At 30.3% G+C, this 16,272-nt stretch overlaps 1 protein-coding gene across 1 annotated transcript in view; it reads left to right on the top strand.

Annotated features, from left to right (window-relative positions):
• Nucleotides 1-14,857, top strand: part of LOC106129518 (laminin subunit gamma-1) — a 57,215-nt gene extending 42,358 nt beyond the window's left edge. The window contains exons 25-29 of the mRNA XM_060953537.1: nucleotides 744-825; nucleotides 1,687-1,775; nucleotides 2,754-2,883; nucleotides 10,638-10,731; nucleotides 11,048-14,857. Of these exons, the coding sequence (XP_060809520.1) occupies nucleotides 744-825; nucleotides 1,687-1,775; nucleotides 2,754-2,883; nucleotides 10,638-10,731; nucleotides 11,048-11,198 (546 nt within the window). The 3' untranslated portion in view covers nucleotides 11,199-14,857. The remainder of the gene's footprint in view (nucleotides 1-743; nucleotides 826-1,686; nucleotides 1,776-2,753; nucleotides 2,884-10,637; nucleotides 10,732-11,047) is intronic.
• Nucleotides 14,858-16,272: the final 1,415 nt, after the last annotated feature.

The raw sequence follows: 16,272 nt of genomic DNA, 5'->3' as shown, positions 1-16,272 counted from the left end.
GGGAAAGAGGCGTGATTTTATGTATGTACTAGAGGCCGCCCGCGACTTCGTCCGCATGGAAACCCTATCAATCCCGCGGGAACTCTGGGATAAAAAGTAGCCTATGTGTTATTCTGGGTCTTCAGCTACCTACATACCAAATTTCATGGTAATCGGTTCAGTAGTTTTTGCGTGAAAGAGTAACAAACATCCATACAAACTTTCGCCTTTATAATAGTAGTAGGATGTGTGTATGTGGGATATTTATTTAGTAAATGTTACCCGCATTCGTTTTTATTATGTTTTCAGGTTCTATGTATTTCTCAGTAGGAGAACTTCTCAGTAAGGTTATGTGCTCTCTCTCTACTTTCTATACATACATACATATGGTTACGTCTATATCCCTTGCGGGGTAGACAGAGTCAACAGTCTTGAAAAGACTGAATGGCCACGTTCAGCTATTTGGCTTAATGATAGAATTGAGATTCAAATAGTGACAGGTTGCTGGCCCATCGCCTAAAAAAGAATCCCAAGTTGTCCCAATCACAACAAAATGAAAGCCAAGATGTTAACATACATATAATACAATGAATCTTTATAACGTCACAAAAAATTACTGTACATATTCACATTAATAATATTTTTCCACCAATTCTGAAGTCTTTGAAGTATTAATAAACTTTTTTGAAGTTGGCGCTGAGTTAACTTACTTATATGAAGACGATGGATGGATAAACATTTCAGATGTTAATATTTTTCCACAGGCCGCTCACGAAATAAAGAAGAAAGCGTCTTTAGCAAGAGTAGATGCCGTGCGGTTGAGGGACGAAGCTGATAAACTGTCAAGTGAGTTTCTTTTATTCTTACAGTAACCACTTCATAAGTAACCTATTTGACGGCCTCTGTGGCGCAGCGGTAGTACGCTTGTCTGTGTCACCGGAGATCCCGGGTTCGAATCCCGGCCAGGGCATGATGAGTAACGAACTATTTCTGATTGGCTTGGTTTTTGGATGTTTATCTATATAAGTATTTATCATAAAATATAGTATCGTTGAAGTTAGTATCTCGTAACCACAAGTGTCGAACTTACTTCGAGGTTGACTCTCTCTGTGTAATTTGCCCCATATATATTAATTTATTTATTATTTACCAGCGCTAAAGTCTTATTTTTGTATGGCGCGAAAATAAAGCTTATCAGAGCAAATTTGTCTTTTACATATTTATTTATTATTTACCTGCGTTGAAGTTTTATTTTTGTATGGCGTGAAAATATTTGAGCATTAACGTTATCAGAGCAGGACATTTGAAACTGCGGAACTGTCCGCTTTTGTATATTGTCCGTAATAGCAGGAGGTTTTGAGGTACCTTGTCCTGTCGAATATCGACCATACATATAATCACGTCTATATCCCTTGCGGGGTAGACAGGGCCAACAGTCCTGAGCGGACTGAACGTGGCCTGTTCAGCTACTTGGCTTTAAGATAGAGAGATTCGAATTTTGACAGGTTGCTAGCCCATCGCTCAAAAAAATAATCTCAAATTTGTAAGCCTATAGCCCTTAGTCGCCTTTTACGACACCCATGGGAAAGAGATGGAGTGGTCCTATTCTTTTTTGTATTGGTACCGGGAACCACACGGCAGTTATGTAACTCTGACATGATAGTTATAATCTGTGAACGGATTTCAACAGTTACAATGTTGTTTCAGCTCGCGTACAAGGCACTGAACAGCAGTTAAAGAATCTCGAGTTGGACGCAGCTGAAAACATGAAACTCACACATGACGCTAAAACAAAGGTAAGTGTGTCTTCTGTTTCATTCTAGGTTACTTCTTTGACAGTGGATTCACAATGATCTACATTGGATTCGCCTGCAAAGGTTGTGGAGGTCAGACGGGAGTCGCTTTGTGAAAAAAACCTGACTTGCCCACACCAGGATCATGATCAAAGGAACATCCTGATCTCCCTCTCTATAGTGATGATCGGAATAGGTAGATTGATTTTATTTACTTGCATCATGAATTACCATAGAAAGCATAACATGGACAAGCCTCTTTTCCGGGATTCCATTTCAGTACTTACACTTACAGTAAACTACATTGTCCGCGGGTAACGTAGGACTACAATTTACGTGAACGAAGTCGGGGGAAAACAGCTACCACTAATATATTCTTCATCCCACTTGTAAAAATTCCGGAAGAATTTTAAAAATTTACAAATCCCGCAACCCCGGAGGCATGTCTAAGTCCGCATTAATATATACTAGAGGCCGCCCGCGACTTCGTCCGCATGGAAACCCTATCAATCCCGCGGGAACTCTGGGATAAAAAGTAGCCTATGTGTTATTCTGGGTCTTTAGCTACCTACATACCAAATTTCATGGTAATCGGTTCAGTAGTTTTTGCGTGAAAGAGTAACAAACATCCGTACAAACTTTCGCCTTTATAATAGTAGTTAATACTAGAGGCCGCCCGCGACTTCGTCCGCATGGAAACCCTATCATCCCGCGGGAACTCTGGGATAAAAAGTAGCCTATGTGTTATTCTGGGTCTTCAGCTACCTACATACCAAATTTCATGGTAATCGGTTCAGTAGTTTTTGCGTGAAAGAGTAACAAACATCCATACATCCATACAAACTTTCGCCTTTATAATAGTAGTAGGATATATATACGTTTCAGTTCATTGACCCCAATTCAATCTACCTATTCCGATCTCTGGTGATGATGCAACCAAGCCTAACACCAGCATGATGATGTCTTATAATGTTATCGTAGGTCGGCCAAGCCAATACTGATGCAAGGGAAGCTGAGAAGCAAGTCTCCAAAGGTTTAGAAGACTTGAAGGTCATCATGGATGAACTTAACAACCTACCGACGCTGGACGACAAAGCTTTGGACAAACTGAGTGAGTACCACATTCATTTATATACACACAGTTTTATTTTAGGCATAGGAATCTGAATAAAGCTTTATTATTCAGATTTCTATGATGTTACGCATAGAAATCTGAATAATGCTTTATTATTCAGATTTCTATGATGTTACGCATAGAAATCTGAATAATGGTTTATTATTCACATTTTTATGACCACGGGCTTGGACTAAAGAAGTCTCTAATTTTTTAGATTAATGTGATTACATATTCTTCAGATTTCATTGGTGCCCATGCCCATAATATGTGATTACATTCTAGGCACAAGTAATTTTTCTCAAATTCATAATTGGGGTGATTAGGATTTTTTGCGGTGAACAGGATTATGTTAACCAGAAATTGCTGACTATTGAAAACTATATCTTTCATATTAACTCTGGTGACTGTACGAAAAAAATTGGTACAATTACATTCTACTTACTCAAAAAAATTGTAAATGAAGATGTTTGTTGTATTTATTGTAAATACACATTTATTTTTATATTAAAATATTGTTTTAAAAAAATTATAGGTAAAAATATAATTTTTATGCCAATAATTCTTCTTTTTTTTCTCGTACAGCCACATTTTGTTAGCTTTTACTAACATCGAAGACTTATTATGAAGAAGATTTATTGAACTGACCAAAATAAAAAAAAAATAATTCTTGTCAAAATTACAACTTGTAAGTACGTCATAGAAATAAAATATACCTACAAAGATTATCATGGAATACAATATTTATTTATTTGAATGCAAAAATAACTAAAATGTAATAAGTTACCACTTAATTTTTGAAAAATATGTGCTAGTTAGTTAAACAAAAGTTGAATTAGTCATATCTCTATGAAGTACTTTGCTTTGTTCATTAATTAGAGATGCTAATGAGAGACAAATATAACAAATTTTGACAAAAAATTATTTAATATTCAAAATTAATATTTTAGGTCGGGGAAACAATAATTATATTTCTTTGGTGCTATTTTTAATAAAAGATTATTATTTTTTAAGAAATCTAAAATAATAAATAACTTGTAAAACAAATTGGGTTTTGAAAGATAAAATATTGGAGTTTTTATAAAAGTAATCTGTTTTTAATTACTAACGCACAGTAAGTCCTTTGGTAAAAATGAAAAAATTAGAGAATTAATAGTTGAGTTCTTATCCAGGTACATAATATGATAATTTTAAAAATAAGGAATCACCAAGAAATTCTTCCCCGATCTAACTGTACTCATAACATCTCTTGTCTATGAAAAGTTATCATAGCGTTCGTAGATTCGATAAAGCCAAATGTCAAGAATTATGTATATCTGAGTAAATCGATTTAATAACTTATGCGCATAATCCAAAAAAAAATAATTATATTTTTATATTAATATCGTTTCAATTCATTGATATTTTAAATATTATCCATATTTATATAAAAAATGCGAAAGTGAGTATGTTTGTTCATCTGAGATTTTTTCACTTTTCTACTGAACTAATCTTCTTAAATTTAATAATTTAGAATCTGGAATAGAACATAGGATACCTTTCACCCTGGTGAAAACTTTGGTTCCCGTGGAATTGTCCAAAACTTATGTAGGTGACGCTAAATCCGCGCGGGCAAAGCTGCGGCTAAAGACTAGTTGATTATAAGTTTTATAAATATCAAAACTGCATAAATAAATATTATTTGATTTTACGATCGCTATGAAAATTGATAACTTTGTCCATGTAATTCTGCGAGAACTATTTAATATTAAAGTTTATAAAAAAGATACAATCTGAAGTTGTGTGTTCCATTATTATGCGAGTATTTCGCAGAATTATTGGACGCAAATGTGACATGATTTCAAAACTGTTCAAAATTTACTCCTCGGTTATAATTTAACAATCTGTATGTCAATTAATATTTTAATTATACCAAACAGTTTTATGAATAATGCCGCGGAGTAGATTTCTATAACTTTTAATAATACATATAAAATTAAATTGTTCAAGATATTACAATAATAATTATTTCTTGATTGATTTTGTTTTAGTGAAACTAATATTTCTTTCTCTTCTCGCAGGAGAGAAGAAAAAGCTTCCGATTTCTTTTAGCGCTTTTAGCATGATGTACTCTATTGTGTCATTGAGCCATTTCATTACTTTCATTCTTATGTTTAATTGGTTTCATTTTTATAATTTGGTATTGGTTCCGTAAATGTTGTGGATGTCTATGTGCTTTCAAATTACAAATCAAATCAAATTAAAATTACAATAAAAAAATATCATTAATTAATTTTAAAGGTCTAATATGAAAGGCGTTATCTAAAAAAATATATTTTGATCTTGTCTTGATTCTGTAAATGTTGGTAATGTCTATGTGCTTACAAATTACAAATCAAATTAAAATAACAATAAAAAAATATCATTAATCAATTTTAAAGGTCTAATTTGAAAGGCGTTATCTAAAAAAAGATATTTTGATCTTGTCTTGGTTCTGTAAATGTTGGTAATGTCTATGTGCTTACAAATTACAAATCAAATCAAATTACAATAAAAACAAAATATCATCAATTTTGTAGGTCTAATTTGTAAGGCGTTTTTTGAAAAAACATATCTATATTTTGATCTTTAATTTCTGTTACATATACAAATCTATAATACCTATATGTTAAATTATTTTCGTCCGATTCAAGGAGTAATTAGGGATTTCTAACACCTGCACTAAAATTATCTTATATCGTAATGTTTAACATGAAAATACACGTCTTTATCTATAAAATAGGTTAAAATTAAAAAGATAAATCAAAAAACCTGACGAAGACTGATTTGGTAGAATATTTACCTACTAAATGTATAATAAAAATTTGGATACCTTAAAAAATCCAAACTAAATAAGAAATCGTTTTATAATGTACACATAAAATGTTTACTATAAATTAAGATAAAAAACTATGACTATCATAATATATATATATATATATATCTGAGATACCTACCAGTAAATCTGATTTGCTCAACAATATAATATATCTATAATAGAATATTGTCTATAATATATCTAACTATGTATATTGATATGACATATTATTAACAAATTAAATAAAGATTAACATACATATTTATAGTTATAAAACTTAAAATAAAATATAAACGTGAACGTTTAAGAGCATTAAGTCTGTGGGTACGTATAAGTATAGATTTACAAAATGTATTTTTATATATATGTTAAAAATATCAATGTCACATTTTTTATCGCAGCGGGGGGAGGGTTATTCTCAGTTGTTATCAGTCATTAATGAACAACAGTCCTTATTTATTTTATAATTAATATAATTTAACTTGAAACCTCCGATGAGGAGTTAAATTTATATCAAGTAAGGATTCGAACCTGGGTCTTCGTTGATAATCATGATACCACCGTACGTCTCATTGCATCATTATAAATTATGTTCTTTCTAATGTGTTTTTTCTTGACTATGACAAATGAGAATGACCCCGATGGGTGGGCGGGTAAGCGTGATGAGGCGTGGAGTAGCTTTGAAATAGCTACGGCTGCTTGAAAGCGTAAATCTCCTTATGTACTACTTCAACTGAACAATAACTTATTTAATGAACCTTTTTAAAAATCAAAAAAAATTAAAAAACATTTTTTTTTAATTAACCAATTTTTTTTTATTTGCGTCATCATGTAAATAAAAAAAAATTGGTTAATTAATTTATAAAATAAAATTAATAAATTTAAAGCATAAATTATCATTTATGCTTCAATAATATTTAAGGGCCCAATTAACCGGACTGAACGTTGGTTATATGAATTAATTAATAGTTGCATTTTTAACCCTTTAATTGTGACTGAATATGATTGGGCATTTTTCAGTATTGTTTTTATATTTTTTATTAATTAGCATACAGTATGCAGTATTGTTTATTTATAAATTTAAACTTCATTGCACAAAATACAAATGTATAGAACAATAATTGGCGGACTTAATGCTAGAAGCATTATTTACCAGCCATTTGGGTCTGACAGCGAACTTTATGTGGGGTCAAACTAAATAAACGTATTCACAAAATTATTTATTTGAGGCACGATAAAATCTTCAGCTGCCTTAATCCTTTACTCGCTTTCGACTTAACATAACACGAGAATGTTAGATCGGAGGTAGTCATAATTAATGGTGCCCCCTTTTCGAACAGGCAGTCAGAAATGACATGTCTTCATATTTTTTATTCCCATTTATCTCTTTCATGCAAATTAGTTTAAGGTACTCTCAACATGATGTTAAGTCCCTAAGGGTTTCATCATTTATGAGTTCCGATTAACACTCTCCTTGTATAATTTGCTCAGGCAAACATCTAAGCATTCCCCATTATACGCATGTCTTCTTTAAAGACACTACTACGTTTTTCCCTGAAACTGAATTCTGCATAGTGCCGTGTGGTTCCCGGCACCAATAGAAAAAAAGAATAGGACTACTCCATCTCTATCCCATAGATGCTTTCAAAACTTGGCATTCTTCTTCGTCACTATTTAGATCTCGATTCTATCATTAAGCCAAACAGCTGAATGTGGCCTATCAAGTCTTTTCAAGACTGTTAGCTCTGTTTACCCCGCAAGGGATACAGACTGGTTTATATGTACATATGTATGAATTCTACATTGAGCATATTCCTTACGCTCTCATTTCTGACTCGTTTATTGTGCCTTCATGCTTTTTTGCCTTAACTTTTACTAGATAGATATCCCTGAAAAACAATACATCTTTGCTAATTAATAAATTAAATTAATTTTTTAAATAAAGAATATTATATAATTAGGTATATATTTTTTAACTACGCTTATGTTGAAGTTACTAAAATCTACTAATTTTAATTTCTTTGGTTGAAGTATTACTGCCTCATTGCGCTGCTGGGGTGGAAAATGTGGCGTTGGATGTATATAATGTATTATAAAAATCAACGTTATAAAAAAATCAAAAAGTAAAAAAAAAATATATGTTCAATATATACTCTTAGTATAATATACTCGTAAATAATACTTTATTATTATCTATGTATATTATTAATCAGACCCTTAATAATCATGATCTTTATTGTGAATATACCTATAAGAAATACCTATATATAAGTTTATATTATTTTGTGTATTGGACATAGGTTCATTTCTTGAACCAATTTAATTACATAAAAATAATTCTAGAAATTCAGTGGCTTTTATGTAAACTTATACTTAATAAGCCACTGAATTTCTAGAATTATTTTAATATAATTAAATTGTTATAATTATATTAACTTATTACGTATAAGTTTACATAAAAGCCACTGAATTGGTATAAAATAAAACAAAAAAAAAATACAAAACAAAAATTAATTAGGTACTTAAAAACGTAATAATCTTTAAATTGATATGCCTAGTCGCTTCGGATTGAAAAAGTAGTATATAATATAATAAGGCCACTAATGTATTGAGCAAGACGTGATTATTATGTATGTGTAATAATTACAAATGAAACCGAATAATCGTGTGTACATTTATGTTAATTACTTATCTTATTTTATTATTAATTACTTGGATTCAAATTTAGGATTTTAAAAAACAAAAAAGTATATTAGATTTCTTTTAAGTATATGAAATTTTTTAGCTAATAGTTTTGAAATTTTCGCTCATCGAATCACGGTAGATAATCTGGTTACTAGTCGAAAAGGTCGATCTCTGGGCCTTTAACTTTATCTATAGAATAAAAACACTGTTTTTTATTTTAAAATAAAAATATTATTTTGACTTGTTTTCCCCCTTCAACACAAATTTTCTTGTCTCAATGTAGGTTATATAATTAATAAATTTAAATTACTTAATAATTTTCTGAATAGAATAGGTATTTTGGTTCAAATTCTAAGCCGCGTGTGAATCTTCATGAATAAATTATAAGCAAAATTGAAAGTGAAAAAAAGCATATACCTACTAACGTATATGTTGGGGGGAGGGGGGACGAGAATTGGCATAAAGATAAAAATTAATTGTTTAAATTTTTAATTAAAGCTAGCTCAATTAAGATATATTTGTTAAAATCATGAAAAAAGGTTCTTCGTATTTTACCTTACTTTAATTGTACATTTTAATAAGAATTATTAAATTGCTAATTTAATGTAAAATATAACAATAATAATTTTAGAATTAAAATGTTTATACACGGTTTCTTCTAGTTCAATTAAAAACAGACTCATGCACAGGAGGGTTCCTGCTACTATTTCTGAAATTATCTCACACCTATCTCATAGACTATGATCGACTTTTCTAAAAAAAAAATTCTCATTAATTTCTATTCGACTTTTAAAAGTTAAAGGTCTTCTTTTGAAACGGTTCTTTCATCTTCCGAATTTTAATAATACAGAAATTTTAATTAATAGATAGGTATAATTTTTTTTAACGTACTGATACTACGGACAGATAAACCATTGACTATGGAACCCTTTATAATAAATATTCAATATGTCAATAGTTACATTTTATACTAGAAGTTTTAAGGGTTAAGGTTTAATACATAAATAAAAGACCAAAGAAAAACTTTAACCGTATCCAATTTTATCAGTAATTGTATGTATACTGTGCCGTGTGGTCCCCGGCACTCAAGAATAGGACCACTCCATCTCTTTCCCGTGGATGTCGTAAGAGGCGACTAAGGGAATAAGCACTTTCATTCAGTACAAATATCAAATCATTACCTACCCTTTGCCAAGCTATTTCTAATCTTTCATCATTAATAATAGGCTATAAAAATATTAAAAATTGCCGTCAACATTTTTAACCATATTACTTTTTATCAAAGTTAATAAAAGTAAAAAATGCAAGCTAATAATCATACAAAATTTAAATAAAATCGATCTTTCGTTAACAGATAGAAAAACGGACAGACATACGTATGGTCCCCAGAATTTAAGAGTAGGATCACACCAGCGCTTTCCAGTGGATGTTGTAAAAGACGACTATGGAAATAAGTGTATTTACTTCATCGGTTATCATTAATAACTATTATCAAACCGGATTATGTTCCCCTGTTTACAAAAGTAGGTAGGAGGTCAGAGGAGAGGCGCTTCATGTTATAACCTGACACTTCTACCTACTTTTTGTTGTGAGGGTACCCTGGGCTTCTGAGATGACTCAACCGGATTGAAAGACAGGTGCCGATCAAACCTTCAGGAATAAAAATAATAAGAAATACGAAGAACCTTTATTTCGAATATTATATAAAAAATTAACGATAACCGGTAAAGCGTAGGGGTATTCTAATTTACATGATATGCTTTGATGGCCACAATTTCTCTGTGTATATAGTACATAGTACATCTAAGTTGTAAATATAGTTAGCTCTATATTATTGCATGACGCTTTTTAGAACTTATTTTAAGCACTGTAGCTCTTAGGAGGAACAGCGTTTAAGAGAAATTAGTAAGTATGAGTTACTTTTAGTATTATTAACTTTACAAATTACGTAGTTATTTCATCTTACATTCGTTTGTCTAGATATAAAAAATAAATTATCTTTAACATGTCAGGTTCAGTCGAGACATGGCTTGATTCTTTATTGCATTTCCTAATTTCATTACTTTTATTTTTAGAAGTGGCTAGTTAAAATTAAAAAAAAAACAACAACGCCACATATAGCTTAAAAAAAATATATATAAAATTTATTTTAGCTCAATCGCGAATGTATTTCTGTGTTTAAATATTTTAATTTGTTTTTCTTATACTAACCATCGGTTTTGCTTTACAGAAGAAAGTTTAGATAGGGCTGAGGCTGCCCTGATGGCTGAAGACCTTGAGGGCAAGATTAAGTCTCTCACAGAAGCAAAGAACAATCACCAAAGGTATTTATCTCCTTTTTTAAATTGACAGCAATAAAAAATATTAAGTAGCAATAACAAATATTTTTTTAATCTTTTTTGTAGCGTGTTTTTCAGTTTCTATTTCCAAAAATTAGTTATTAAAAAATATCACTTTTGGCAACTTTAGTATTTCATAACAATATTTTACTCTTAACTGTGTAAGGCATCTTTTAAAGTCACCATGATAATCTTATGCTTAACATGTTTCGACCATTTTCGTGTGGACTTCCCTTAACTTTTCTCATTTGTGTGCCTAAAAAACTTGATAATGAGCGCCTACAATAATCATCCCTTACAGATGGATGAAACAATATCAAGACGAACACGATCACTTGCGTCTCGAGGTGGATAACGTCAGGGACATCCTGGAACAGCTGCCGAATGGCTGCTTCAAGCGGATCGAGCTGGAGCCGACCGAAGGCCCCAGCTTGTCAGCCAGCCCTAGATAAACCTTAGGATGTAAGTAGTACATGTAGCAATCATTCTCGAAAGTACTCGAGGGCATTCACCGCGCTTCATGCCGCAAACAATATTATTACTTATCGCGTTTCTGTATCTTGGATCGACATTTTTAAGTTTAATCTGCATTAAAAAAAAAAATAGCGAGACGTCCGCTTAGAAAGAATTTTGGTAAAATATCCGCGGTTACGGTAGATGACGGGATTTTTCGATATAAGCGGGCGAAGTCGCAAATGCTCTCTGGTATTTTGTACACTGATTTTTAGAAAAATAATGTTAGTTTTAATTAAAAAAAATAATTAATTAAAACTAAAATTGTTTTGGAAACAATTTTTTTTTCTTTTTTTAGTTAAAAAAAAAAGTTTATTGTTACTTTCACCTCTGACAGAATGAACGAAATTTAAACAGCTATTTCTTGATATTACATATTTGACCTCGGTCGGTACATGTGTGTGGTAATCGCCTTTGAATCACTAGGTCCCGGGTTGAAACCGGGTTAAAGATTTAAAATTGACCAAGGTCTCTATGTTTATCTAAATATATTGTATATTTATTTGTTTTATTAAATGGGTTCTTTTCAATTACCATATTGTTTACATATTTTGTATATTTATATTATATAAAACTTAAATACTTACTCTGTCATAAATTAAGTTTACTTCTGTCAGATGGTGTGACATCTTGATGTCAATTAAAATGTCATCCAAGGCACCTTTTGCGATGTTGATTCAAAAGAAATGAAATATATTTAAAACTGCACTTTTTGTCATCCGTTATATATGATTTATATTATTATTTGAACCAGCGCTAATATTATATAGTGCCTTCATTTGCAAATACAAATATATAATGCCTTAGAAATAGTTTTGATCGATTGGTCATTTCATGGTCGAACGATCAAATCTATTTATATAATAAGAAAATTTATTCTTAATCGAGAATATGTGATTATGAAAACACACATAAAAGTAAAAAAAAAACTGAAAAAAAAAATAGGTTTCCACTTCAACGATGACAACCGAGTTTGAAACGTCCATCTCATCAAACCTATTGTATAGTTATCGTTAGCCTTAAAATATTAAATTAGTGACAATAATTAACACTTGTTATTTTTAATATGTTTCATTATGTATGTTAGTTAATGCAATGTCAATTTATTAAAGAATGTCAATTAAATTTGTTACGTCCTATGAATTATGTTGTAATTAAACAAAATTGATTATAAAAATTGTTCTATTCTATCTACAAACGTTTTGGAATAAAAAATATTTTTATGTTCCAAATTGTTAACCTAAAATTTAAATTTTACATTGATTTACAATTTCACTTTCTGCCTTCGTAATTTAAGTACATTAGTATAGTTAATAATATATGTAGGTTACTTACCACTATAAATAACAATTGAATCAGCGATTTCTATTCTTATAATAAGCTATGTGAACGTCAATTGTATTTATCCAACTGAGACGTCTTAGTTTTAATATTCTATCATGTAAAAATATACGTGGAAAAAAAGACAGACGGAGTCTTACTGTACGGCAAAATGAAGCACTGTTTATATTCACGCCTCACGCACACACTTTCACGAATTTATGTGACAGTCGGCCGCCATTACGTCAAAATTTCGTCATAGATTATCTCACGAAATGGCAAGTTTTGACATTCACACATTCGTACAACGCCGCCATTACGATGCTTCACTTTGCTTTTAAGGCTCACTCCGTCCGCCTTTTTTTATACGTCTATGGTATAAAAGGATAACTTAAAATTGGACTAACAACGTTAAGCATTATATAATTAAATAAAATACGTAATAATCTGTAGTGATTAAATTCAATTTAATAATAACGTTTTAAATAATATCCTTCAATTAAATTTGAAATAATATAACAGTATCTCGGTTTTGATTAAGAATAATATCAAAATTCGTATATTGTACAACATAAGCGCCAAATTATTTGTAACAATTTGATGTACTTAAAAGTACAATTAAAGCATTTAATTATCGCATTTTATAATAAATCATAGTAGTGTATACTCGCATGAAGAGTTAGTTTTACTAAAATAATTAATTGACTATCTGTGTGAGATCAGGATTAGTTTCCTGTTTTTAATACCAATACTTTTAATTAAATTGGTAGATAATTAAGGTGTTTAATTAATATTACACAAGTAACGCACTTTTTTTGGAATTAATTTGATTAATTTAGCATGTGTATGCATAATTAAGACGTACGGTGGTGTCATATCAAATCAAAAATTAATGTTTCATGTATCAATCATATTGGTTTTTATATGATCATCATTTTATATTATTTTTCAGTGCGCTTGCTTGTGTAAAATTATAAAAATAGTGCCATAACTTAAGAATCTGTGTATTGTAAATATTATGACTGGGATAATGTCTGGTATTTTTTTTCTGATGGTATGTAGACATTGTACGGTTTCAGCCCAGTTAATAATTTTTAAGTATTTACATTTATAAGTAACGTGTAACCGGCAACTTGGTATTCATTAATACTAAGTCATATAAATTGTATGGGATTTAGACTTGTATGAACATAATTATATTCGCATATATATGTTTAACTTATGTAATAATAATCTAATTACATATGTAATAATTCTGTGCATTATAATGTTGTCGAGTTCTCGCTACCATTTTTTAATACTACGCGTTTTAATATTTTTCTTTTTTTATGGGGTCTTTTATCATGTCGACATGTCATTCCCATTGGCACGTTTGAATTTTTTTTTATAAATGCAACATTAGTGTTGTTTTATTGATTACCTTGATTAATTGATTTAACGCAAGTTCTAACGCGCACATACTATTCAATTTAATTAGTGTCGATGTTTGATTTTAGCCGCCATGGTTAAATACAGTCTACAACACATCGATAGTATATTCGTGTAAAAATATATAAACAAGTATTTTTTTTTAGGGCTACAAATAAATCGCTCGTGGTACAATAGTTTGTCAGTCAAAATTAATTCTAATTTTTTTTTACTAATGAAATCAACGTCTGCATAATTTAAGGTTCCATGCTTGAATTCGACGACTTTATAAACTATATATTATATACAAGTAAACTTATAATAACTACGTAATATGTAAGTCTATGTATAACACACATACCTAATCTTTGGCCCATATGGCACTAATGATATATAAATAAGTATAATTGTACCTACCAATTTTTAGAAAACAATGTGAAAATTATAATTTTGCGAGTTAATTTGTAGCGTTCAAAAATAATTGATCAAGATTAAATTTGGAATAATTTTAACAGATTAGTTTGAGTCAAAATATCTCGTGTTACTCAAATTTACTTGGAATTTTTATAATTTTATTTTTTAACTACAGGATTTTTTTTTATTTTACAATTAATTGTAAAAGAACTTTTATGTACTTTGTCATGTTTTTGTCCCTATGATTATATACATATGTAATATTACATTAAATCATAAAAATAATAATGTATGACTTAATAATCCGATTTTTATGTAAATCAGGTTTTTTTTCAACAGTTTAACAAAATATAATTCTTCGGATATAATATTTCGGATTTTTTTATTTTTTCATACAAATACTTTGTGTTTCGTTATATGTATGGAGTTAAATAATTTCTGGTCTTAAATTACAGATTTAGTTCGCCAAAGATATAGACAAGATTATTTTAAATTTTAACATAATAATTAAAATAATTTCGTTCCTAGAACCTAAATTTGTGAGTAATATAAAATAATATTTATTTGTAATAAATGTCATGGATGTATGATATTGTAGTTTTATTTTATTAAATGTTACACTTCCCGAATTTTTTTTGAATTGAAGTTTTTTCGAGTACCTACCTACATATAAAGATATAACTACTAAACAATGTTTCGCTTTTTATTATTACGTGAAACGGGAAAGCGATAGTTTCCCGCGCGATAAAATCGCGCTATCCTATGCTATGGGGACTGGTAAGTCAGTAGTTTGTCACAAACTCAAAGCATAGGATACAGTACATACATAAAACGAAAGAAATATTATTATTGTCAAATTTTATAAATTTTATTGGGCATAAAAAAAATAATTATAGCTTATACAATAAATTGATTCATTCATCAGCTTGATACAATTGAAATTCGAACAGTGCAGGTTGCTAACCCATCGCCTATAGAGAAATATCAAGTTTACAAGCCTATCCCTTACTCGCCTTTTACGATATCCATGGGAAAGAGATGGAGTGGTCCTATTCTTTTTTATATAAATTTCTGCCTTTCCGGCAGACGGAATTACAAATTATTCTTTTTATAACAAATTATTCTTTTTATAAATTGACTTTATACTAAATAGCATAATGGCGGTTGCTATAATTTTGAATAGATTATTAAAAGTACCTATGTGATAGAGGTCACTTAAAGAGTACCTGGTTCCCGAAAAAGATATGTGATATATAGGTATACCCGAAACTAAAGTATATCATAAGAAAACTGGGCATTAGGGCAATTGGATGTGTAATCATGATCCAAACTGGGTTATCTCAAGTCCCTATAGGTATTCAAGCAAGGTTGAAAAAATTTGACAAGAATAGCTATCTGTAAAGGCTAATCTTCTAGCAGCATGGAGGTGGATCCTGGGCTGTTTGTCAGATGGAGAACGTAATCTGTACTAACACCAAGAAGACCTTGATGTCTTTTTGATGGGAATCAGTAAATATTTCCAAAAATCTGACTCTTATGGTTACCTCGATAGAAATTACTATAAGCGCCATCTTTGGACTTAATATCGTATGATTTAGAAAATCAGAAAGTATTAAGGCTTGTCTTCTAGAAGCAGAGTTGAACCCTGGGGTGCTTGCCAGATATAGACCGTAATTTGTATTAACTCCTAGAAGACGATGATTATACAAACTGAACTTCGAACATAATATACATCTTTTTATAGAAATGTGTAATTAGGTATGCCCAAATCTTTTTTAAATGCGTTGTATGGTTACCCTAACACAAATTACTAAAAGCGCCATCTATTGACTAAACTCCGCATGATTTATAAAGTTAGCCAGGGGATTCTAC

Source organism: Amyelois transitella, chromosome Z, assembly GCF_032362555.1.
Source record: "Amyelois transitella isolate CPQ chromosome Z, ilAmyTran1.1, whole genome shotgun sequence".
Taxonomy (NCBI): Eukaryota; Metazoa; Arthropoda; class Insecta; order Lepidoptera; family Pyralidae; genus Amyelois; species Amyelois transitella.
This window is presented reverse-complemented; position numbering and strand designations above follow the sequence as displayed.